We start from the raw sequence: 27,500 nt of genomic DNA on the forward strand, positions 1-27,500 counted from the left end.
ATACAATGTATTGTTGGCTATTGCTACAAATATACCTGCTGCTTATGACTGCTTCTGTGCTGAAGGGTCACATATTTATGTTTTCTCTAAATGATCAGTCTTTGCTGCTAATTCTGTTTCACACTCAATCTCCTGAAGTCTTCTGTCGTCTGACTGATAGAGTCGTTTATCCAGTAAAAGCTCTTTTAGTGTAATTGTTCAGCTGCTTCTCGTGTCAGATCTCGGCTGGTTTTGATCAAGTAAGCGTCAGAATAACTGCAGTCATGTCTCCAGATGAACACTTGCTCAGCTTTAATCACTTTCTAGAAAAATCAGTGCGTCTCAAATCTGATCATCAGGATCTTCTGAGGAGCGTTTGTTTCTTCATCTCTCCGTCAGCACTGCGTTATATGTTTGGATCATTTACATCTCATCTTACATACATTACTGGAGATATAGAGCGACTGGTATTTAGATCATTTTATATCTGTTATAAAGATCTCATTGATTTACAAGCATCAGAATTTCAACATAAATATCAGCATCTGCAGCAAATTCATATTTTTGCTCAGTTTGAGTCTCTGAATAAAATTGAGCTGTTTTTCCTCCACATTCTCACTATTTCAGACTATATGAGCCATAAAAGCCTGATGCTCAAATACATAAACTTTTTTTTTTTTCTAAAGTTCCAATAAACTCTACCATTTTTACAAATGTTTTTTTTTTATTACTATTATTTCATGCATCAAGCTTGACAAGGTTAACATTAATACATTAACAAACAAACTACCCTACTATTGTTCATGTTAGCTCACTTTAAGATTATTAAATGCTGTAGAAGTATTGTTTGTTGTTTTCTGATCTGATACCAGCACATTTGAATCATTACATATTAAATTCAACAAATACATCTAATGATTTTCTGAACTTTGCTGTTTTACTCTTTTAAAGAGCCACCTGCTCAGAGTGAAGCGCACACTGATGATCCAGCTCCGTCTGCTCTGTGTGTGTGTGTGTGTGTGTGTGTGTGTAAATGCCTTTAACTGAAAATTGAGTGTTTAATCTTATCATTATACATTACTGACACTCTATCCTCCAATCTGATACTGTTAAGTGCTTTGACACAATCTGTATCGTTAAAAGCGCTGTATAAATAAAGGTGACTTGACGTGTGTGTGTGTGTGTGTGTGTGTGTGTGTGTGTGTGTGTGTGTGTGTGTGTGTGTGTGTTCTCACCGCAGGTCGACGTGTTTGAGCGTCAGCAGGCGGAAGGCCTGTAGCGTCAGCACACACACTTTATTCCCGGCCATGCAGAGCCTCTCGACGGCGGGCAGCCGCTCCAGCACCGGCGGCACCTGTGTGAACTCATTGAAGGACAGGCCCAGATAGGCCAGCCGCTGCAGACGGCCCAGCTCCGCAGGGAGAGCACTCAGCAGATTCCCATCCAGAACCAGCGTCTGCAGACTGACACACACACACACACACACTCGGTCTTACTGTGAGAAACTGTGCACACTGTGCAGCGAGAGTCACATGACCGTCTGACCCCACACAGCATACTACACAAGACACTGCTGAGTAAAGTGTTTCTGATCAGATGAGAATAAAAATATAGCATTCAGTTTTGGTTTAATTATAATATCTTAGTTGTTCTTACAGTCATAGGGTTTGAAAAAATGACTGTTTGAATCATTTAAAACTGACATTAAAATCTATTTTGGGAACAATATCTAAAACTAAAAACTTGAAAGCAATACGAACTATACAATTGTTTAAAAAAAGATTCTGTATTTATTTTCTTTCTATATACATCTGACATGTTTGATTATGTAATTTTGTTTGTACAATATGCTCAGTTCTCCTTAAAAAAGTATTATTTTTTAAATTTTATATTATATATTGCATATATTATATGTTATATATATACACATACATTTTGTTTCAATTTTTCAATTTCAGGCAATTTTAGAGCAAGTTATTACACATTTATTTTACTATGAAGATTATTTACTCATTTATTTTTACATTTTACACACAACTGTTCAAAAGTTTTAGACTGGTAATATTTATTAATGTTTTTTAAAGTCTCTTCTGCTCACCAAATCTGCATTTATTTGATCAAAAATACAGTAAAAATTATGAAATATTATTGCAATTTCAAATAACTTTTCTATGTGAATATCTGTTAAACTGTAATTTATTTCTGTGATGCAGCTGTATTTTCAGCATCATTACTCCAGTCTTCAGCGTCACATGATCTTCAGAAATCATTCTAATATACTGATTTGCTGCTCAAGAAATATTTCTGATTATTATCAATGTTGAAAACAGTTGTGCTGCACAATATTGTTTGATATATTTTATTTTTCAGGATTCACAGATAAACAGAAAGTTCAAAAGAACAGCATTTATTTTAATAGAAATTTTTTGTAGCATTATAAATGCCTTTACTGGTGCTTTTGATCAATTTAATGCGTCCTCGGTGAATAAAGGTATTCATTTCTTTAATTTCTTTCCAAAAAAATAAAAAATAAAATCAAATCTTACTGACCCCAAACTTAAATGCTGCTCTTTTGAACTTTCGATTCAACAAATAATCCTTAAAAAAAGCACACACCTGTTTTCAACACTGACAACAATCAATCAGAAACTGTAAAAAAATATTTTACAATATTTTTGTTGAATTGTGGATGAAATAAATGAATACTTGGTGAGCAGAAGAAGAGACTTCATTAAAAAACATTGAAAATGTATAACAGAAGTTTCTAATAATAAATATTTTTGTATCATAAGCAATTACTTTAACTGGACTGTTGTTGTTAATATAATTGGTTAATATTATTCATAAAAGTAAAAATAAGGAAAGTCATTGCAGAGGTGTTCCTCACAATAATAACTGCGTAGTTTATCTTAGACCAGTGTGCTGAATCAGAGTCTGATTGGACGAGCTGTGATCATGTGACACTCACTTGCTCATGTTGCCCACGTCGGGGTGGACGGAGGTCAGGTGGTTGCAGCTGAGGTTGACCTCCGTCAGTGTGCTGATGGAGCAGATGGACAGCGGGAAACTCCCCAGCTGATTATGAGACAGATTGAGACTCCGCAGGCGGGAAAATCTGCCGAGAGATGACATCACAATCACGCTTCCATCCGCATTTATTACACATTAAATATCATTTTATTTTTTTCCCCAAACTGCATGTTTTCAATTTTCATTTTTCTGGATTCTGTTGTAATTGTTTAATTAAATTTTTTAAAAAATCAAAAGGATGTCTAATCAATTGAATTTTAAAAAATGTAACAATTTAATAACTTGTCAAACGTTAACAATAATATTAGTGTCCTATGAAATAAACATTTTTTTAGTGCTGTCAAACGATTAATCACATCCAAAATAAAAGTTTTTGTTTACATAATATATGTGTACTGTGTATATTTATTATAATGTAAGATTTACAGAATCTCAGACACTTTGATCATCTGAGAAACACTTGGATACTTTAATAAACTGTAAGATTATTGGTCATTTGTCTGGACCAGAAGACTACTATTCATGTCTGACGGGGTTTGAACGGTCTCTGTGTGTCTGGTCTCATTCTCTTAACAACAGGACAGACAGCCATCGAGATCAGAAAACACTGAAACAGACCGCTCTCAGTGTCTCTCATGCAAATTACTGTGTGTCCCAAAAGGTGTTAATCGGCTTGATCAATACAAATTCAAATGGTTGGTTCTCCTTGGTTCTTAAAGGGATAGTTCACCCAAAAATGTAAATGTGATGTTTATCTGCTGACCCCCAGGGCATCCAAGATGTAGGTGACAGTATATAAATACAGTTCAGTTTCTTGCACAGACCGATCGTTTCGTGTCTTTACACATCAATGTATCGTCACGAGCCGCAGGGTTTAATTTGGTTTTGTTTGTGTATGTTTTTTTGACTCTCAAAGCCGTGGAGCCCATTGACTGGCATTATATGACTGACAGACTGCAACGGTTTGAGTTATAAACCTTCGTTTGTGTTCTTCTGAAGAAACAAAGTCACCTACATCTGGGATGCCCCGGGGGTCAGCAGATAAACATCACATTTACATTTTTGGGTGAACTATCCCTTTATGGAAATTTATTATGATTTACTCTGAAATTACTGACTCTAATTAATTATGTTAAGTCTAAAACACCGCAAATCTGCGTTCAGGCTAGTTATGGACTAAAATGATGTTTTAGAGCTCCGGCTAACACATTGGCATTAGTTACGTATACTTAGACCGGAGAAGAGATTGGGTTTTCCGTTTAGAGCAACAGTGTGTTGTTGACCAACCTATATTCGGGTCAGCCTCAACCTCTGATTATTTTAATATTATTCTAACTAACTGTACGTGAGAAATCACGGCATGATTACATAAAGTTACATTAGAAGAAGTTAAGTTAGTAATGGTCATGACCTCTGGTTAGATATAGTCTTACCTTAATTAAGTGTGTACAGATCTATGGGGACTAATAAAAGTATTGTAGAATGAGCAAAGTATTGCACGAGCCGTCCAGAGTATTAGTCGATCGCCTCGGTCTAATGAGCAAGACTGACGAGTTTGTGAGTATGAGATCCGTACACCGGCCGCTACGAGACTCAGAGTGTTACTGAGATTAAATACGATTAAAGAGTGAAACAGAATAATCAAATATCTGAAGAAGAATAAGAATAATTAGAAATGAACAAACAACCGATTGGCATTTCAGCCTTAAATTTGAGATCGTAATAAAATTACAGTTTAACTTAAATTAAAGAACTTTGTGCATTGAAAAGACTAAACACGCAGGAAACCTTCAGTCACCATTGAACACCTTCCTTGGACTAATCGTGTGGACCTTACATGCGTGTGTGTATATATATATATATATATATATATATATATATATATATATATATATATATATATATATATATATATATATATATATATATATATATATATATATATATATATATATATACATACACACACACACACACACACATGCAGTATGTAAGAAAAATGTTTATTTATATATTAAATATATTTATATTATATAAAATATAAGAATATAAATATATATGCATGTAAATATTTCCAAAATATATCCTGTATGTGTGTGTATTTACATATATAGAATAAATATACACAGTACACCCACATATATTATATAAATAAAAACCTTTATTTTGGATGTGATTAATAGCAATTAATCATTTGACGCACTAGTTTTTTTTTTTTTTTTTTAGATGTTCAACGTTTTATGATTTAATACAATGTTATCAAAAATGTTTGTAATAAAATTATTGCATATAATGTTTAACAATTTGATTAGTCTTTTTTTAGATGTAATCAATCAACAATTTGTATGTTTTGGCAAAAAATTTTGCTCACTGTTAAAATGTAAACATGGGTGGAAAAGTGTGATCCTTCTTAAAAACGGTTATAAATTGCAATTAGTGCTGTAAAACAATTAATCATGATTAATCACATCCAAAATAATATACGTGTATAATAATATATAATCCAAACATAATATACGTGTATAATAATATATAATCCAAACATAATGTGTGTACTGTATGTATGTATATATATATATACATATTTATATAAGTATAAATATACACACATGCATGTATATATTTAAGAAAAATGTTTATATATATATATATATATATATATATATATATATTTATAACTTATATGAATATAACTTATAAATACATGTAAATATTTTCAAAATATATACTGCATGTGTGTGTATTTATATATATATATATAAATATACACAGTACACACATATATTATGTAAACAAACACTTATTTTGATGCAATTAATCGCGATTAATTGTTTGACAGCACTAATTGCAATATTATTAATTTGACTACTTTATAAGTAAATTCTACTTTACAATATGTGTCAATTTCGTTAAGTTAAACCTTTAACTGAACCATTATTTTGACATGTTTTAGTGAGGACTCTTGATCGTCTGATGAAATCTCTGTAAGTATGACAGAACATCATTTGATTACAGCGAAGCAGATCAAGAAAACACGCCAGAAGCCCTGAACACGGACACGATCGCACAGAAACCCTCCCAAACGAACCTCTGGAGCTGCAGCAGCGTCTGGTCTGCAGGAAGGAAGTTGTGTTTGAGGTTGAGGTGCGTCAGATCCTGACTGTACAGCAGGTTAGGAGGCAGCTTCTCCAGACTACAGCAGGACAGATCCACCGAGCTGATCCTCTGAGACACCACCTACACACACACACACACACACACACACACACACACAGATGTCAAGAATCATTCATGACAGACAACTAGGGCTGCTATTGAGTAGGGCTGAACAATTAAATCGCATGCGATTGTCATGCACATCTCGTCAGTAAAGCCGGTTCTGTGATTAGTAGTAAATCTCCATCAGCTGCTTTCAGATGAAGCAGCATTTAATACACAGAGCCGTAGTTCACCGACAAGCTACACAATATCACGTTCATTATCATTGTATGGGTCAAAATTATACATTTTTCTTTTATGACAAAAATCTTTAGGATATTAAGTAAAGATCATGTTCCATGAAGATATTTTGGAAATGTCCTACCGTAAATATATCAAAACTTCATTATTGATTAGTAATATGCATTGCTAAGAACTTCATTTGGACAACTTTAAAGGTGATTTTCTCAATATTTAGATTTTTTTGCACCCTCAGATTCCAGATTTTCAAATAGTTGCATCTCAGCCAAATATTGTCATCATAAACCATACATCAATGGAAAGATTATTTATTGATGATGCATAAAACTTAATTTAAAAAAATTAACCCTTATGACTGGTTTTGTGCTCCAGGGTCACATTTACTGTTTGCATTTCATACTGAAACGGACAGAATGTGAATGTGACTCAGTAAACGGTGGTGATTCAGTCTAAACACGCGTGATCACATTAACTGAGGCTTTTCTAATCTGAGGCTCCCAGCGGACCGGACACGTCTCACGACACACGGCCGTCTCCGCTGGAAAATAGGCTGGCCTACTTGCGTTTGTTTGGGATGGTGCGTTCGTAGTGAAGTATGCTAAAGTAGGACTCCCAACTAGGGCTTTCTCACACACACACACACACACACACACACACACACTCCTCGCGTGATGGGATGATGGGTGTCGTTTTCAGGGCAAATGTAGATCAGAGCAGTGAAGCGCTGGAGAATCTGAACAGCTGCGTTTAGAGCCTCTGCAGTGTGAAGTGTGAGGTCAGACACTGATTTATAACGTCTGCGCTTCTGCCGGAACACACTGGAGCGTATTCCCCGTTTCCCACCAGCCCTTTACAGTACGCCAGAGCGGGACAAACATCAGTGGACAAATGTAAGTTAACGTCCAGAAAGACCACACTGGGCAAAGTTCAGCGAGCGGCGAGAGTCGAGTCACATGATCACAATATAAATGTTTGACAAGCATCCACAGGACGGCTGCGTTTCAGACTCCACATTCAGATCTGCTCCCGACACAAACACAATAAAAAATGCTTTAAATAAAAATAAAAAAAAAAGAGGATTTGAGGATTTCAATATTTAAATAGGGCTGGGAAAATAAATCGATGCATCACGAATCGAGAAATGCTTCTGCATCTATTCCGAGATCTTCTGAATGCATGGTGATTCTCTCTGGAGTGGATTCTGAGCTCAGATTTTAACAGCAGATGGTGCTCTTCTCTAGTTTTTATCCACACACTCAAACGCTGATGAAGAAGAGCGCTGAAGAGCACTGAGTCTGTAATCTCACCTCGGCTCAGAATGCTTTTATGATGCCAGATTAATGTAAACACACTGTGAACACTCTTGTAATTCGCTTCAACCTTTTCTAATTTCATGAATGATTATTTTAGGTTTGCGTGTGTGTAAGGACTTGGGAACGAGCAGAGGACGGCTGTAGCACGCAGCGCCACCTGCTGCTCAAAACTACGCTCAGAATCCACTGCAGAAAGAATCGCCATGCATTCGGAAAATCTCAGAAACGATTCATCATCGCTGCCCTATATTTAACTACAAATTTTTTTTATTTTTTTTATTTTTTTTTTTATAGGTAACTACTTTTACTCCCTAATATTAATTATATAAATTAGCGATGCGTTGTAAATAACACCTACCTGAAAACATTTTTTATTTGTATATTATGTGGTATGGCATGGAAATGTTCTCTAGTGAGGGTTTAGATCAGCTCTAGTGTGTCAGCTCATACAGGTTCGAGGTTCAGAGGACATCACTCACACACACACACACACACACACACACACACACACAGATGTCAAGAATCATTCATGACAGACAACTAGGGCTGCTATTGAGTAGGGCTGAACAATTAAATCGCATGCGATTGTCATGCACATCTCGTCAGTAAAGCCGGTTCTGTGATTAGTAGTATCTCCATCAGCTGCTTTCAGATGAAGCAGCATTTAATACACAGAGCCGTAGTTCACCGACAAGCTACACAATATCACGTTCATTATCATTGTATGGGTCAAAATTATACATTTTTCTTTTATGACAAAAATCTTTAGGATATTAAGTAAAGATCATGTTCCATGAAGATATTTTGAAATGTCCTACCGTAAATATATCAAAACTTCATTATTGATTAGTAATATGCATTGCTAAGAACTTCATTTGGACAACTTTAAAGGTGATTTTCTCAATATTTAGATTTTTTGCACCCTCAGATTCCAGATTTTCAAATAGTTGCATCTCAGCCAAATATTGTCATCATAAACCATACATCAATGGAAAGATTATTTATTGATGATGCATAAAACTTAATTTAAAAAATTAACCCTTATGACTGGTTTTGTGCTCCAGGGTCACATTTACTGTTTGCATTTCATACTGAAACGGACAGAATGTGAATGTGACTCAGTAAACGGTGGTGATTCAGTCTAAACACGCGTGATCACATTAACTGAGGCTTTTCTAATCTGAGGCTCCCAGCGGACCGGACACGTCTCACGACACACGGCCGTCTCCGCTGGAAAATAGGCTGGCCTACTTGCGTTTGTTTGGGATGGTGCGTTCGTAGTGAAGTATGCTAAAGTAGGACTCCCAACTAGGGCTTTCTCACACACACACACACACACACACACACACACACTCGCGTGATGGGATGATGGGTGTCGTTTTCAGGGCAAATGTAGATCAGAGCAGTGAAGCGCTGGAGAATCTGAACAGCTGCGTTTAGAGCCTCTGCAGTGTGAAGTGTGAGGTCAGACACTGATTTATAACGTCTGCGCTTCTGCCGGAACACACTGGAGCGTATTCCCGTTTCCCACCAGCCCTTTACAGTACGCCAGAGCGGGACAAACATCAGTGGACAAATGTAAGTTAACGTCCAGAAAGACCACACTGGGCAAAGTTCAGCGAGCGGCGAGTCGAGTCACATGATCACAATATAAATGTTTGACAAGCATCCACAGGACGGCTGCGTTTCAGACTCCACATTCAGATCTGCTCCGACACAAACACAATAAAAATGCTTTAAATAAAAATAAAAAAAAGAGGATTTGAGGATTTCAATATTTAAATAGGGCTGGGAAAATAAATCGATGCATCACGAATCGAGAAATGCTTCTGCATCTATTCCGAGATCTTCTGAATGCATGGTGATTCTCTCTGGAGTGGATTCTGAGCTCAGATTTTAACAGCAGATGGTGCTCTTCTCTAGTTTTTATCCACACACTCAAACGCTGATGAAGAAGAGCTGAAGAGCACTGAGTCTGTAATCTCACCTCGGCTCAGAATGCTTTTATGATGCCAGATTAATGTAAACACACTGTGAACACTCTTGTAATTCGCTTCAACCTTTTCTAATTTCATGAATGATTATTTTAGGTTTGCGTGTGTGTAAGGACTTGGGAACGAGCAGAGGACGGCTGTAGCACGCAGCGCCACCTGCTGCTCAAAACTACGCTCAGAATCCACTGCAGAAAGAATCGCCATGCATTCGGAAAATCTCAGAAACGATTCATCATCGCTGCCCTATATTTAACTACAAATTTTTTTTATTTTTTTATTTTTTTTTATAGGTAACTACTTTTACTCCCTAATATTAATTATATAAATTAGCGATGCGTTGTAAATAACACCTACCTGAAAACATTTTTTATTTGTATATTATGTGGTATGGCATGGAAATGTTCTCTAGTGAGGGTTTAGATCAGCTCTAGTGTGTCAGCTCATACAGGTTCGAGGTTCAGAGGACATCACCACACACACACACACACACACACACACACTCACGCACCTTCGCCGCCTGCCGGTGCCAGCGCAGGTGTTCGGTGAAGCTGTCGAAGCTGATGTAGTAGGTCTGACTCTGAGGTCCCGCCGAGCTGAAGGCCAAACAGTGACTGTGTTTCTTCACCTCTTCCACCTGAACACACACACACACACACACACGCAGTGATGAGCGCTCATCAGCGTCACAGGTCTGTTTAGATCAGCTGTGACGGCTGACATGGCAGACGGCACTCAATATTTAGTCTAGCAGTCTAGAACAGAAATAACTACTGAGAGACTATGAAACACACTCTGTTTGTTTAGCACTTCATCAACTCTCAAAACCACCATAAAACTTCATGCCTCACTAAGCAACGTCCACTACGCCTGTCCTCTCACTGCGCTCGCTGGTCAAGTAACCAGGATCTGGCCCATACATGTCAATATATACAGTTTTCAGATATGAAATATATACTGTCACATGACAGACAAACTTACAGGAAACCTATTAAAAATGCAAAAATAAATATCTAGCCAAAAAAAAATTATGTATGTTGGACATTTCTATCCTTCCTAAAGCCCATCATTATGTTGAAATTGCATAAGTAAATATAAAATAGACACTTATTTAAAAAATTATAAAAACAAACATACAGATTTTTTGTAAATATAGGTTGTTTTAATGAATTTGCATATATAATTAAAATATATATTGTTGTTGGCATATGGTTAACACATAATATCATATAAAATGTATATAGCCTTACCAGAATATAGTAATATCACTCTTGATATAGGACAATAAATGTCATATATTACATTTCTGTATGGGTGGGAAATATGCTGCTTACACATAACCTGGTGTTCAGCACATGTAAGCAATATAAAGTGAATACTGCAGTCAACTTTTTTTTTTCCTCTCTTAAAGATTGGGCCAACAAATTAGTTTCAGATCCTGTCCTTCCATTCTGATGGTCTGCAAAATCTGAATCTAAATTAGAGCATGTAAATTTCGTTCAGTAAATTAACCAATTACACAATTTTAAGCAGTAAAAGGGATCTGTAGGTAATACTGTCGAATGGCTGAAGAGAATCTATTCTATTCTGACCACTGTGTGCTTCAGGAGGGATGCTGTAGGATCACTGGTTTGGGACAAACATTCCCCGTAGGATGATAACCTGAGTTCATTACCTTTCCTCCGATCAGTGGCAGGATGTGCATCTTGCCCGTATGGCTGGCCTTCACTGAGGACACCATCAGACAAGTGCCACACAAAATCACCTGCCGTCGACTCCAGCGGTTCACCGGCAGCTGCAGCTTTCCTTTCCTTACGTTATACGTTCCGGAGAGCTGGATGCGCTCGGAGCTCTCGATGCTGTGAGGTTTTCCTGCAAAACAGAGAAAACCATGAGAGTGACTTCCCCATTCCACTCCTACTGTCAGCACATCCAACACCGCTTCAGTAGTGCATCTCAAACTGCTGTTTGCACTGCTCTCTACTGGAAACTACTATGTTCCACGCTAGAAACGCCTCTGGAACATGCAATTCAGCAGTCAGTACTAGAGAATGGAGAGCGGAGTTCAGCAGTCAGTACTAGTAAAGAACAGGATTCAGTAGTCAGAGTAATAAAGAGCAAATTCAGCAGTCAGTACTATAGGAGTGTGAACCTACACTGGTCTCACGGTTCGGTTCGATTACGATCATCATGTCATCGATTCGGTTCAATTCAATATCACGATACATCACGGTGCATTGACAAAGCACTGCATCCTCAATTTTAAATTTTACTTCACATGTATACAATTTTGTCAATAAATACAAGCAGTCACATATATTAACTGAACCTTTAATTTTACCTGCTCAAAGAAAACACGCTTCTTGAATGTATCAAAGATCAAACAAAACTCCCACGACAAAGCACGTATACGACAAATGACATCAGAAAAGCGTCAGTACGTCATAATCGGTTATGGTCTATTACTGAACCGATACCGAATCGTCCTCGTCTGCATCGCGATGCACCGTAGAAGTAGTGCTAGTAAATAACAAATTCAGCAGTCAGTACTAGTAAATAACAAATTCAGCAGTCAGTACTAGTAAGTAATGTGGAATTCAGCAGTCAGTACTAGTAATAAGTGGAATTCAGCAGTCAGTACTAGTAATAAGTGGAATTCAGCAGTCAGTACTAGTAAATAACAAATTCAGCAGTCAGTACTAGTAAATAACAAATTCAGCAGTCAGTACTAGTAAGTAATGTGGAATTCAGCAGTCAGTACTAGTAAATAACAGAATTCAGCAGTCAGTACTAGTAAGTAATGTGGAATTCAGCAGTCAGTACTAGTAATAAGTGGAATTCAGCAGTCAGTACTAGTAATAAGTGGAATTCAGCAGTCAGTACTAGTAAATAACAAATTCAGCAGTCAGTACTAGTAAATAACAAATTCAGCAGTCAGTACTAGTAAATAACAGAATTCAGCAGTCAGTACTAGTAATAAGTGGAATTCAGCAGTAGTGCTAGTAAATAACAAATTCAGCAGTCAGTACTAGTAATAAGTGGAATTCAGCAGTCAGTACTAGTAAATAACAGAATTCAGCAGTCAGTACTAGTAATAAGTGGAATTCAGCAGTCAGTACTAGTAAATAACAGAATTCAGCAGTCAGTACTAGTAAATAACAGAATTCAGCAGTCAGTACTAGTAATAAGTGGAATTCAGCAGTAGTACTAGTAAATAACAGAATTCAGCAGTCAGTACTAGTAATAAGTGGAATTCAGCAGTAGTACTAGTAAATAACAGAATTCAGCAGTCAGTACTAGTAAATAACAGAATTCAGCAGTCAGTACTAGTAATAAGTGGAATTCAGCAGTCAGTACTAGTAAATAACAGAATTCAGCAGTCAGTACTAGTAATAAGTGGAATTCAACAGTCAGTACTAGTAAATAACAGAATTCAGCAGTCAGTACTAGTAATAAGTGGAATTCAGCAGTCAGTACTAGTAAATAACAGAATTCAGCAGTCAGTACTAGTAATAAGTGGAATTCAGCAGTCAGTACTAGTAATAAGTGGAATTCAGCAGTAGTACTAGTAAATAACAGAATTCAACAGTCAGTACTAGTAAATAACAGAATTCAGCAGTCAGTACTAGTAATAAGTGGAATTCAGCAGTCAGTACTAGTAAATAACAGAATTCAGCAGTCAGTACTAGTAATAAGTGGAATTCAGCAGTAGTACTAGTAAATAACAGAATTCAGTAGTCAGTACTAGTAAATAACAGAATTCAGTAGTCAGTACTAGTAAATAGGGTTGTGACAGTCGCCGTGACAACCGCATCACCGCGGTGGTCGGTTGTCACCGCGGTTGTTTATTGCCACCGGCAGTAGTGCACGTGACGTCACACACTCTATAACAAGCATAATACAAAGTTTTGTATACAAGTGTAATAATAGTAACAGTTGCAGATTGTTTTATTTAGACTACAAATCTATGCTAATTAACAAATTACCTCAAATGCCATGCACGGCATTTCCACAGCAAAATACAGTTTATTCTGCATTCAGCAAATTTATTTCGTGATGAGCGATGGACCTTGTTGGGAAACCAAATACTACATCGCCGATCTGGAATCATTTCCATTCATGTCACCCATCCGCGTTTGTATAAGTGTCTTCAAATTCTGACCACAAACGCCCGGCTGGTCAGGTTTGTATTGGTGAGGCTTTCTCCAAACTGGCCAAATACGAACAAGACAGCGGTAAATGGAAGATGCTAACAAGAAATGTGGCAACATATGCCGCGATTCCTATTCCACAGAGAGCGCGTGCAGACGAGGAGGTAACGGGAAGTGCTAAAATAAACATGCGCGTTTGTTAATAGGTGAATGAGCCTCATTTATTTATTTTTGCGTTTCAGAATTATATATAAATATATACAACATCGCGCCACCGGCGGTAGTTGGTCCATTACCACGGCGGTGGTAAAAATCCGCCACCATCACAGCCCTACTAGTAAACAACAGAATTCACCAGTCAGTACTAGTAATAAGTAGAGTTCAGCGGTCAATACTAGTAAATAACAGATTTCAGCTGTCAGTACTAGTAATGAGTGGAATTCACCATTATTAAAACTAAAGCATTGGTCTCAAACTCAATTCCTGGAGGGCCACAGCTCTGCAGAGTTTAGCTCTAACCCTAATCAAACACACCTGATCAAGCTAATCAAGGTCTTTAGGATCACTAGAAACTTCCAAGCAGGTGTGATTTGGAGCTGGTTGGAGAAATTGAGTTTGAGACCAATATAGTAAAGAGTAGAATTCATTCAGAACTAGAGAAGAGCGAGCAAAATTCAGCAGTCAGTACTATTATAAAGCAGAATTCAGCAATCCGTAGTGGTAAAGTTTAGAATTTCGCAGCCAGTATTAGCAAAGTACAGAATTCAGCAGTCAGCACTAGTGGAGAAGAATTAGTCAGCACCAGATCAGAATTCGGATTCACATGTCTGAATGCTCTGAATAATTCAGCAGTGCTCTCTAGGCTATATAGAGTCATAAACTCTAATTTATCAAAATGGGTTGATTTGTCAGTAATCTCTCCTGATTATAATATCTAAACGTAATGACTCATGCGCTGTATTTGTCCTGCACTGAATGGTGAGATGTGGTTCTCTCAAGTGTCTCAGTGAGATCTCAGCTGACTAACTATGCAGCAACACTTCTGCTTTCATTTCTAAAGACAGAGCAAGCCAGATCTGACCCAAAAGCAGCAGCAGTATGTGGGTCAGGACCCCACGGTACGCCACATGGAGCGCTGCAGCCCACTTTACACGACCATCAGCACAGGTTTAACATGACACCCAACCTGATTCACAAACAACACCTCACACCAGCAGCTCTGAGGCTGTTCTTCACAAACGATCAGTTACAGTGTTATCTCTTGTGTTGTGTAGTGATCTGTTAGAGTAAAAGAAACAGAAATAAGAATAGCAGTTTACAAATACTGACGCTGTAGACAGAAAGATCTCACATGGAACTTAAGCATGATTTAGGCGTGTTGTGTTTTTTCCCCAGGCGTGATCCTCAGAGAGGAAACCACAGCCTTTCCTGCGTGAGAGCTCTTCTCTGGCCGTCATACACCCTGAACCATGAGCACATTACGCTACACGGCTATCCCGCTAAAGTCACACCATCACATTTGACTAGCTATTAACCAATTTACCAAGTAAATAAAGCGAGGCTCAAATAACACATTCTTCTTTTTTTTGCCGCTTTATTGGCTTTGAACGATTACATAAACACTTATATGCGTCAGAATCCCCGTCTTGGCAAGTATCCTCATAAACACAGCGATTTATGTCTTAAGAGAGAGGAAACAGCTGAAAGAGAAAAGGCATATGTAACCGTATATTGGATCCGGACTTCAGTCTTAAAGGGGAAGCGGTCCAATATTCGTTCTGTCTGCCATTCATATTAATCATAGCACATTGCTAGAAAATCTCTCACTGCTCTCGACTAAATCACTTTTGTAACTTTAATAAGAAGAAATAATAATAAAAAAATAATGATAGACACATATATACATACATATATATATAGAATCTATACATAATACACGTTTTAATTATATCTATCATAGATGGATAGATATAATTAACAGTGAAGACTAATTAATTTACACAATGTATGTAGCATCTCTTATTTATTGTAGTTTTTTTGTCCTATTGCTTGCAATTAGTTTCTTATACCCATTTCATCACTGACTATTTATTCCTTTTCAGTGAGCTTGAGGTTTTTTTTTGTTTGTTTTTTTTTGTCTATTTAGGCTTATATTAGTTTGATATTGACATTGGTGACAAGGATTATGAAAATTCTATGGTATCAAAGATTTTAATATCATAAAAACCTTTTTAAAAGAAAAAAAAAATTACTATATCGTGATATATACCGTTATCGTGTTATAAAATTAGTCACATCGTGATATAAGATTTTGATCATATCACTCACCCTTATTAAATAGTCAGTACTAGTAAAGAGCGGAGTTCAGCAGTAGAGGTCGTCTGATATGGGTTTTCTCTGGCGATACATGATGCTGATCTTTTGCTTTTTTCCCCTTCATCTCATAAAAGAGAGTTTGTGTAAATGTTTATTGCAGGGAACAAGATAGTAATAGTACACTGTAAAAAGTGATGCTTAAAATTAAGTAAATAATAATTAAAAGTTAAGTGAACTTGACAATTCACTTAGGGTAAACGTATCTATTAAGCTCACCAAAATCTACACTGAGACATTTTTAGTGCACAAGATATTGGTTTCAATACAAAACGTTATGTTAAAATAAAATAATCTCTCACACAAAAATATTTAATTTAATTTTAAATGGTATAAGCATTTCACTTAAGATACACATCATTAAATTCAAAAAGTCTGGCTGTGCTTAATGAGTACATTTTTGTACCCTTCCCCTGTTCCCGTTAAACTCACATCATGAAAATGTTTAAAGAATAATTGTAAAAATAAAAAATAAAATTTGAAGGTACAAAGTCAATCACAAAAAAACAACACTAAAATCGAGCAACAAGGCTTTCAAGTCGATCAGTTATATATTCATAATGAAGTGTCATCTAAGCACATATCAACATCTAAACTAGTCCACGTTCAGCTGAATAACACATTCAACAATCAGATAAAACAAACCAATAAAAGATTTAAATCATGGGGATGAACACAGAAACTAGCCTCATTATGAACCTCTTATTAAATGATATCATCTTATCTTTAGTCTCTTATGGCTGGAATACACTAGATTTTCCTCAGATTTACAGTCTGGAGAAACCAAAGATCAGAGACAGTCTGCAGATTTGAGTCGACAGAATCCATAGAAAATCGATTAACTTAAAGTGACAACCATCAGTTATTATTTAAAGTCTGTTTATGACGTACTTACATAGACGTTCAGTGTGGAAGAGCTTAAAGAGAGACACTGAGCTGAATGCAAGCAGCAACAATTTATAATACATTTCATGTCATATTTATTAAAATGACAGGATTTTGCTAAATAAATAGTCTAGGTCATGTATTAAGTTCATACATATTTTAATAACTATTATTAACAATATCTATGAAATTATACTTTTTCTTATTGATGTCACACTGAACGTGTGATTTTCATTGTACTGCACCCTTTAAGCTCACCTTAAAATAATATGAAATCTTAAAAAATTACAGCGCTGTAAAACCACAGACCAGCAATAAACTGTAGATTTATAATATTATGGATGTAAAAGCACAAGCCAGTAATGCCTGTGAAGTAATATATTAGCGTAGCACACGATCTTATACAGCTAGTCAGCTAACCGTGTTCTGTAGCGTCTGCGCTGTGTTGCTAAAACTATCTTTTGGATCTAATGTCATTATTTCCCACATCCAAGTTCCAGGTTATAATATGCAAAAGTCTGAACATTAATCTCTTAATTTTACAATAAGTAGTGAATCTTACCCAAAATAAAGGCTTAAACATCTAAAAAACACACATTTAAGGAGCTCCTCTTTTGGTGAGTTTTCAGACAGCGTGAACACATGGAGACTCGTATCTCAGCGTGTGATGATCTGATCGACTTTAAATTACAGGAACAATTCAGAAGTTGGCACTAGTAAAGAACAGAATTACTACTACTATACTAAAAAAAAAAAAAAAAGCAGAATTCAGCAGTTAGTACTACGAAAAAACAACTCAACTGTTGGTACTAAGAGAACAGAATTCAATAGTTAGTATTATTAAGAGCAGAATTCAGCAGCCAGTACTACCAAAAACACTGAATTCAGTAGTCAATATTATTAAGGAGCAGAGTTCAGCACTAGTAAAGATATTACTAGGCAGCAGGTACTAGTAGAGAACAGAATTCAGCTGTTGTACTAGTAAATTACACAATTCAGTAGTCAGTATATTATTAAGGGAATTCAGAATTCAGCAGTCAGTACAAGAGTGGACATTGAGAAACTAATGTACAGTATGTTCTGCCATAAACTCTATTTTAGGTTATCGTAATGTCTGTCTGGAGCATGTAGACCCGTGAAGGTGTCCAGCCCTAGAGGTGACTCCCGGGACAGACGCCTGCGGTCGTGGGTCAGCGCTCTGTGCCACGTTTGACTCAGGATCTGTTTATAAGCACCTCATCCTGTTTTGAGCGGTTAGGCAGATGCAGTCCTCTGGGTATCCGGCGCAAAGCAGAAGAGGGTGTGTGTCCAGGCTATATTGGTCCACGCTCGGCTCGTGCGGTCTAATGCACTGGAGAAACCGCCTGCGTGACATATTGGGGCTAAAAACTCCTGAATAATTTCTTTCAGGAGTGCAAAAGGCTCATGACCGCGAGTGACACGTTCTGGAGGAGCTCAGCGCACCACAGCTGCATTACACAATCTCTCCATCTTATCATTTTCAAAAAGCAAACTTTCATGAGATTTGAGATATCTTGATTATTAAGCATTTTAAATGACTTCTCAAAAAAAAAAAAAAATGTTACTATCAGAGGAAGCATCATTGCAACCAAACAGTAGATAAAAATAAAACGAGTAGTCCAAATGATCAGGTTTCACGCAGTTTGTCACTAATTGAACACGAGGAAGAATGAGATTTTATCAGTTTGATGCTCTTAATTTACCCAGCCCTAGCGAGGACAGAAAATCCCAGCCACTAGATGACGTCGTCCAATATAACAAAACATGACAATATCAATTCAGTTACGTGTAGAATGACAGAAGAGAGACAGACATCTGTCATAATGTGCAGCTAACATTAACCAACAGAATCAGCCAATTAAAACAAAATTAAATCATCACACAGCTTTGGAAATAACCCGGCAGATAACAGGCAGCTGCTGAGAGAAGCATGAACAAGTGCTACACATGCCAAACATTACAATAAATCACGGGTACCCCAGTGAAACACTGCCATGCATCCCAACTATTAGCAAACAACAGCTTTCTGGCTTGGACTTTAGTTACCCATCACATCTATAGGAAAGTTCACACATGAAAATTCACTAGGCCTAATTACTCTGATGTTGTTTTAAGGAAACACAGATTATTTCCTTTTTTTTGCAGAACACAAAAGGAGAAACAACAACCAAAAAAGTCCTGCGCACGCTTATCTATTTGATGGCAGTGAATGGTGACCTCCCTTAAGCTTTCAAAAAAATAATGCTAATGTGTACATTCTGAGTGCATACGGTAGGGTTTGGTGAGAAACTAACCCAAAATGTAGTTTATTATCAGGTGAAAAGCACAGAAGCAAGTCGAAATCAAGATTAGTAAAATCATGAGGCCAACAAACGTCAGAAAAGTAGTCTTGCTGAGAGACGGTCTGAATGACAGGCCTAAAGCAATAGTTTTTCATTCAATTGCTTTAATATACAACTAATTAAATCATTTATAATGATTTGAATGTTATTTATAATGAATTCTCTAGCATCGACCGGCTCTGTTAATACGGTGCACACGTCCCTGAACAAACCCGTCAGAGAGAAAGCGTCGCTCTTTATTTATAGCATCACATGTGCAAACATCCTAACAAGAGTGCATTCACATGCATCATGAATCACAAACATCTGACGAATGCTGTAACGTGACAGCGAATGACATCCTATAGATGAGCAAAGCCTCTAAAAATAACAGCCGCCCAGAAATGACCCGTTCTGCTGAATCACATTCATACAGATCTCCACTCTTCACACTCATATTTATCATGAGGTCCGAGTGTGTTTGAATCAGCTGGTATTTTACATAAAGGTACTGCTTATTTCACTTATTTTTGTACTTTGTTTCAGTAAACTGATTAATCGCGGTGATGGCTGATGAGCTCTGATGTTGTCGCAGTTTCAGCACACACACACACACACACACACACACACACACAGGCGGTGTCGTGGTGTCCTCTAACGTTTCTGGCGGAGAAGAGACGGTGGGCTCAGCACACAGACACTGATGCTGAGTCTCCTGAAATCTCATCTGGATCCAGACGCTGCACACACCGTCCTGAACGACTGCAGCGCTCCAGCAAACCACACACACGCTCACAAAACAATACTCATTTCTCAGTTTTATTTAGTTTAACTTGATGTAATAAAATACCTAAACTAACACTGACATGTTATAAAAAGTTCAGTTTCAGCATCCACCTTTTTCCTAACGAGCCTATACTGTGATTTACATCATGGGAGGCTCTTCCGGTTTAATGTACGATATGAACCATGAATAATTCTCTGTAATGCACCAAGAATCTTTCGCTTTTCTCTGCAAATCCTCGCATCTCTTTCCAGGTTTGCTTTCACACGGATGTTGTAAAATGTAATTGTTATGAAATATATTGCTATAATGACATTTAACACGTCTGTAACAGAAGGAGAATCTTTACGAGTGTTGAAAGTAATTTGTTAATGCTTTGACATTTTTAAATTTCCTTTCAATGATTGATGGTTGAAGGGCGAGTAAAATAATGCCGCCTCGTTGCACCCAGTTTTTGCTTATTATTGCGTTCACCTTTTGCTGTGAGCTGGAGCTCAGAGACGCACTGTAAACATGCCGCGTTTCTACTGTACTGCCGCATGAAACCCTGCGCTTCACACTCATAACACCGCACCGAGGACGGCACGGGAACAAACCCAGAGAGCTTCGAAAATAATAAGCTGTTTTATTTCATCACCGATCCTGCCTCTCGCTCACAAGAGCTCCACATTCACTTCAGCTTCAATCATTTCACTGCTAGCGGTTACACTAATCACACAACATCACGGAGCAGACGACTGCATTTCTCCAGATTTAGGATGAAGATCACATTCATATCTTCCAACAAAATAAATAAAGGCTGGAGGGTTTCACCAAAACACTTACGAATGCTGCATAAACTTAAGAAATAACAACAGAAATTAAAGAATTGTACTAAAAAAGATGGACACAACAACAAAAGTCAAAGCAGATATTATATTACACTATACACTTCACAACAGGCCCCCTTCAGTTAACATATGTTACTGCAGTATTAACTAACAATGAGCAATAATAATGATTTTTATCAACTAAATAATTAGTTGATAAAAACACAAATGCTCATCTTTAGTTTATTACATTGACATGTACATTTTGATTTAAATAATGCATTTGTAAATGCTGAAATTAATTTGTTTTATTAATATTTAGAAGTGTTTTTCATTGCTAGCTCATGTTAACGAATGCAACCTTACTGTAAAGTGTAATATTATATTAATCTTGACTGGATTCCATGTAACTGAGTGAAACGTGGGTTGAGAGCTTCATCACAGCTACAGAGTAAATGTTTGTTCAAGCAGCAGAGCCCGAGTAACACAAAACATTCATATTTCATATCTTTCCTCCTCGTGTTCATCTTCTTTAGAGCAGCAGCAATATGACACGTTATTACATGTTTATCATATGAAGTTGTTTTAATAAACTTGATTTGTTCTTCATGGTCTCTTAATCAGTGTGCAATAATTGATTTGCATGAATTAAAGATGTTTATTATTACTGATAAGCAATTTATTAAAAAAACAAAAACACATGCTACACACGTCGTCAAAAATCCTCTAAAATATCAGTCAGATCAAACATTAATACAATTTAATTTAAAAGCAGCGATATTTACTTTATGATCAAATATATTTCTCATATCGCACAGCAGCTTGAAAAATGTAATCTTAAATAGAAACAATGACCAGCATTGAGGCTACACTTCAAAATCTATAACTGTAAGCCATTTATCATATTATTCACAATCATGCACAATCTGCAGGATATGAAGAGTCTTAAACTGTGGCAGCCTTCAGCGTGAAGCTCTGAGCCCGACATGCCTGACATTCCCGGAGCGTCGGAGTACATACTTCACATGCCTGCAGAACACACACTAACCCTGCGGAGACATTAATCCTCCTCACATGAGCACAGCGGCTTTAATCAAGACCACATCTGCCAGACCAACACTCCCGCTCGCGTCACAGAACCTCACACCGACAGAAGCGTTCTGTTCTTGAGCAACAGATTAGCGAGTTATTTCCACAGCATCAGGGCTAACGCTGCGTTACAGTACTGCGTGAACGTCAGCAGCTCGACATGCACGACGTGTCAGAGCCAATGCAAAATATTCCACGATAAGCACCGTATCTTATCTACGCCGGCACACTTCATTTCAGAGAGTCGTTATGCAGAAGTTCACGCATGTCGGTTTCACTAATGAGCAGATAAGCAGAACCAAATATGGCACCACACTACCAAAGATGAAACGTAGCCTTTTCTAAAAGCTTTCAGATAAAATGAAAAGGTTTTTTATTGTGCATTTAAACTAAATATTTTAATAAAAGTCTAAAAGTAGTTTGCATGTGTTTTACATCGAGTATCATATTTGATCATCAGGCTTTTATGGCTCATATGTGACCCTGGACCACAAAACCAGTGTTAATTTTCCTTGTACATCATCTGAAAGCTGAATAAATAATCTTTCCATTGATGTATGGTTTGTTATGATGACAATATTTGGCTGAGATATTTGAAAATCTGGAATCTGAGGGTGCAAAAAAATCTAAATATTGAGAAAATCTCCTTTAAAGTTGTTCAAATTAATTCTTAGCAATGCATATTACTAATCAAAAATGAAGTTTTGATATATTTACGGTAGGAAATTCACTAAATATCTTCATGGAACATGATCTTAATATCCTAATGATTTTTGGCATAAAAGAAAAATGTATAATTGTGACCCATACAATGTATTTTTGGCTATTGCTGCAAATATAGCTGTGCTGCTTATGACCTGCAGGGTCACATATGATCTGATACAGTGAGAATACATAAACAGCTCAGTTTTATTCAGAGTAAGTTGGTGCAGATGCTGATATTTATGATGAAATTCTGATGCTTTTAAATCAATGAGATCTTTATAACAGATCCTGACATAAAATGATTTAAATATCAGCGGTCGCTCGATCTATATATCTGCAATGAGATGTAAATGATCCAAACATATAACGCAGTGCTGACGGAGAGATGAAGAAACAAACGCTCCTCAGAAGATCCTGATGCTCAGATTTGAGACGCTCTGATTTTTCTAGAAAGTGATTAAAGCTGAGCAAGTGTTCATCTGGAGACATGACTGCAGTTATTCTGACGCTTACTTGATCAAAACCAGCCGAGATCTGACATGAGAAGCAGCTGAACAATTACACTAAAAGAGCTTTTACAGGATAAAACACTCTGAACTATCCATCAGACGACATGCAGGCCGAGTGTGAAACAGCAAGGTTTTGATCATGTTTATCAGGCAGGAAAGTAGATCAGACTCAGAGGAGGATCCAACAGTTGCTAAGATCCACTCCTGCTCTGCCCGACGAATCCCACAGCCCTTTCCTTCCCCATCCGTATTCCTCACAGCCCTGTTTTTCTCAGCGGCGTGAATGAAAGCGCTTCCTGCAGCCCACTGTTGGCCGCTGGCGTGAGACGCTACAGAGAGCGCGAGCCAAGAACAGGCCGGCTGAACAGCATCTAAATATCCAGAGCCTCTCTCTTCACCCTCCACTGCACCAACAGCATTCAGCCTTTCATTGCAATGATAATGAACAGACCGGAACAAGAGCGGCTCACAATGGTTTTGTGGCCATGTCATGTGCATCCGTGGGAGCAGAGAACGCTGCCATGTTTTATTACCAGCGACGAGAGAGAGAGAGATCCATGGGAACATAAAGACGGAGGATCGTTGTGAATGCATGCTTGTTCTGAAGCGGTGAAGACAGCCGAGGCTCACGCCGTACAGACATCACAGCAGCCGCTCTCACGCTAACTGCACCGAACGCACACGTGAACCTTAACGCAAAGCAAAATGTGCAGAGTTACTCATTTGTCGAGTTCTGTTTAAAATAAGTAAATCATTCAAGGGTCGCTGCACTGTTAAGACAACAACTGCTGGAGTCGGACGTGAACTGATCTCTCACGCAAACTGTACCGAACGCACGTGTTCTGCGAGCATGTAAACATCACTGCAAAGTTACTGATTTGTGAAGTAAATAAAGCGTTGTAGAGTTATTTTGGATGTGAACGCACTGTGAACCCTGTCAGAGAGCAGATCTCTCACCTCGAATCTTCCGCATGCATGTGTATTATGTGTTTGCAAACACTTCTGTAAAATAGGTTATTAATCTGTCAAGTTCTTAAAGCAAGTAAATAAATAAAGGGTTGTTGCACTATTTTTGGCGTGCACGAGCCATTTAACAAGCGCTGGACATCACGTGCACTGACAGCGAGCCGGTCTCTCACCTCTAATCTTCTGCATGCACGTGTTTGTAAAGCAGGTTTGTATTATTTGTAATGTAAAAAAACTGTATGAAATGCAATGCAAAGTCACTGATATTACAAATCAAATGTCATTTCATATCGCTGTACAGCATCCTGAGATAAAGACCTCACGAGTCTGTTCTGGCCTGAGTCAGGATCTCAGCAAATAAACCTCAGGGGTCTCTCTGAGAACTCAGATATTTCACTTTATGTCCTTCACAGGAATCTTAGGAGAAGCATGTGAGACATACGTGACCCTGCAGCACAGCAGCAGTCATAAGCAGCGCAGGTGTATCTGCAGCAATAGCCAACAATACACTGTATGGGTCACAATTATACAGTTTTCTTTTAGGATCATTAGGATATTAAGTATAGATCATGTTCCATGAAGATATTTTGGAAATGTCCTACTGTAAATATATAAAAACTTCATTTTTGATTAGTAATATGCATTACTAAGAATTAATTTGGACAACTTTAAAGGCGATTTTCTCAATATTTAGATTTTTTTGCACCCTCAGATTTTCAAATAGTTGATACCATGAACAAACATCAGAGGAGCAGGCTACAGAACAACCGGACTCGATTAAGAGCTGATTGTAAGCCCAGACTTTTTTTTTTTTTTTTTTTTTAAAGGAGGTAGTAGTTCTCTCAATTTCAAAGAAAACTATTAGACAACTACATAAAACCTCATGGAGTGTATGAGTGGAATGATTCAATGACTCACTCAAGATTGACTCGTTTCATTACTGGATGAATCGGTGTTTTTGAATGAATCAAAAGTGATTCAAACACAAATAAATGTTTAGCAGCCCCTTTTCACCACCAAAACAAAAAAGAAGCACAGAATTGAAATTAATTTTACAAGTAGTATCCGATTCTGGAATTGGAACTGATTTTTGATTCCCGACCCTACAAACCGACAGCAGACCGAGAAAACAGTCGTGTTTATTCTCCCGGTGTTTGGAGGCTGATGTGAACACCTGCGTGACGCGGACACGGTTTACCTGCGTAGAAGCGCAGCAGCGACCCCAGCTCGGTGTTCATGCCCTCCTCCTGCACCCGCCACGGATCCTTAAATCCCAGTTTAAAGAGAAAGTCGTTCTGGATCTGCAGGGGCCTCTCCTCGGGCCCCAGGCGCCGGGCCGCCTCGCCGTGCAGCTGAACGTACAGCGCCGGACCGGAGTCCCAGTCACCGGCGGGACTCGCCTCGGCTCCGTCCGTTACCGGACAGTCCAGCTCCAGCTCGTCCGAGGAGCTGCCGTACGTGTCCAGGCCCTCGAGCGCCGAAGCGTCGGTTCCCAGGGTCATGTCGTCGCTGAGCGAGTCCCGGTGCCGGCTGAGCCGGGCCCCGGAGCTCAGGTCGCTGCTGCTCTCCACATCGGAGCCCGCGGACCGTTTGACGGAGTCCTCGTCCTGAGGCTCGGTGTAGATGTCGTACCGGAACCGGTGCTCCTTCTCCAGCAGCAGCAGTCGCAGCCGGTCGCCGTCGCAGTTCCCGTTCACGTCCGTCTTGGCGGCCAGCCTCAGGACCGAGCCCGGTTTGCCGCTCAGGCGCTGCGCGATCTCGGCCGCGGTGCAGTCCGCGGTGCACAGCACGAGCCGCGGCGGGAGCGACCGCACCGTCAGGCGGTCATGGACGTGTACGGAGCCGCGGCGCAGGTCCTGGCGGACCCACTGCCGGTCACACAGCTGCAGCGGAGCCGCGGCTCGGTGTCTCTGCCGGTCCAGAGACGAGCTGACGCTGGACGCGTGCCTCCTCACCCTCCTCCTCCTCAGCTCGGCGGGGCTCCGGCTCCGGTTCTGACGCGGGTTCGACGCTCTCTGGCCTTCGTCGTCTTCTTCATCGGCCGCGGATCTCAAGGCCGCACTCGGAGCGCCGCTTTTCTTCAGTTTCACGCTCTCCATCCTCGCGGATCGCTCTTTAGTCCATCTGAGCGGGGATACGAGCGCCGCACGACGCGCAGAGGGGCGTCATGAACGATCGCGGCGCGCCGCTCGGCAGCAGATCATGGAGTCTGAACGCGGACGAGGCAAATCTCGCGAGAAACAAACGCGCGAGAGTTCGCGTAAACTGAAGCGAAAGCGGAGGAATCTCGGTGTTGCCAAGTCCGCGGTTTTCCTGCTACTTTGTGGATCGAAGGGATACAGCTGAAACCGGAAGCTAACAATTCATTTAATTTTCTACCTATTAGATTGTGTTTTATTAACGTCTTTTATTATACCCCTTACAATAATGCAAAAACAGTAATTATTGTTGTATCGTGTGACAAAAAAGATGCTATATTGATGTGCACATGCCTGGTAGATGAATACCATCTAGCTTTAACCTGGGTTTATTTTTCCATAGATATGTATTTTCATGTTCGTGGTTTGAAGTGACCTCAATAACGTGATATTTAGCCCCTGGAATGCAGATTTTACCAGGGACAAAAAACGTGAATATTGGCAATTGAGCGGATTTTGTTGTGAAAACCTGGCAACCCTGACCGGAATGCTGTATTTACTATAGCCTGGCATTTTCTAGTGATGTTCTATCGTATATTTATACAGTTTTTTGCATTATACAAATAAATATAAGAAGGGGGAAGAGGCGTCACTGTAAGCTCGCGGGAATTGCGAACCATCGCGAGAGTTCAAGTCCTCAGGAGGACGCTTCAGAGATATGTGACAGGGATCAGGGAAGCGTTAGATTTATTCTGGTTTTTAAACCATTTTTTTTCATTCGTTTTTACAAGTTGACTGCTTTTTGTATACTCATGAATAAAAAGAGCGAGAAGACGCGACGCTTCACTTAAATCTCGCGAGAATAGAAGCCAGTAACGCCCTCGTACTGCTATTTTGGATCGTTCAAACTTATTAAACACGTGCTTATGTTGGTATTTTTTAATTTAATATTCACGCTGGGAGTCGCTAAAATCGAG

At 38.6% G+C, this 27,500-nt stretch overlaps 1 protein-coding gene across 1 annotated transcript in view; it reads right to left on the bottom strand.

The window, feature by feature from the left end:
- The window catches only part of phlpp1 (PH domain and leucine rich repeat protein phosphatase 1), a 42,032-nt gene that overhangs the window by 13,452 nt on the left and 1,080 nt on the right, over positions 1–27,500 (bottom strand). The window contains exons 1-6 of the mRNA XM_058747991.1: positions 25,584–27,500; positions 11,448–11,644; positions 10,284–10,409; positions 6,098–6,246; positions 2,948–3,094; positions 1,215–1,442 (exon numbers count right to left, since the gene is read on the bottom strand). The exon at positions 25,584–27,500 is cut by the window's right edge and continues 1,080 nt beyond it. Of these exons, the coding sequence (XP_058603974.1) occupies positions 1,215–1,442; positions 2,948–3,094; positions 6,098–6,246; positions 10,284–10,409; positions 11,448–11,644; positions 25,584–26,484 (1,748 nt within the window). The 5' untranslated portion in view covers positions 26,485–27,500. The remainder of the gene's footprint in view (positions 1–1,214; positions 1,443–2,947; positions 3,095–6,097; positions 6,247–10,283; positions 10,410–11,447; positions 11,645–25,583) is intronic.

This window comes from Onychostoma macrolepis, chromosome 02 (assembly GCF_012432095.1).
Source record: "Onychostoma macrolepis isolate SWU-2019 chromosome 02, ASM1243209v1, whole genome shotgun sequence".
In the NCBI taxonomy this organism is placed as follows: Eukaryota; Metazoa; Chordata; class Actinopteri; order Cypriniformes; family Cyprinidae; genus Onychostoma; species Onychostoma macrolepis.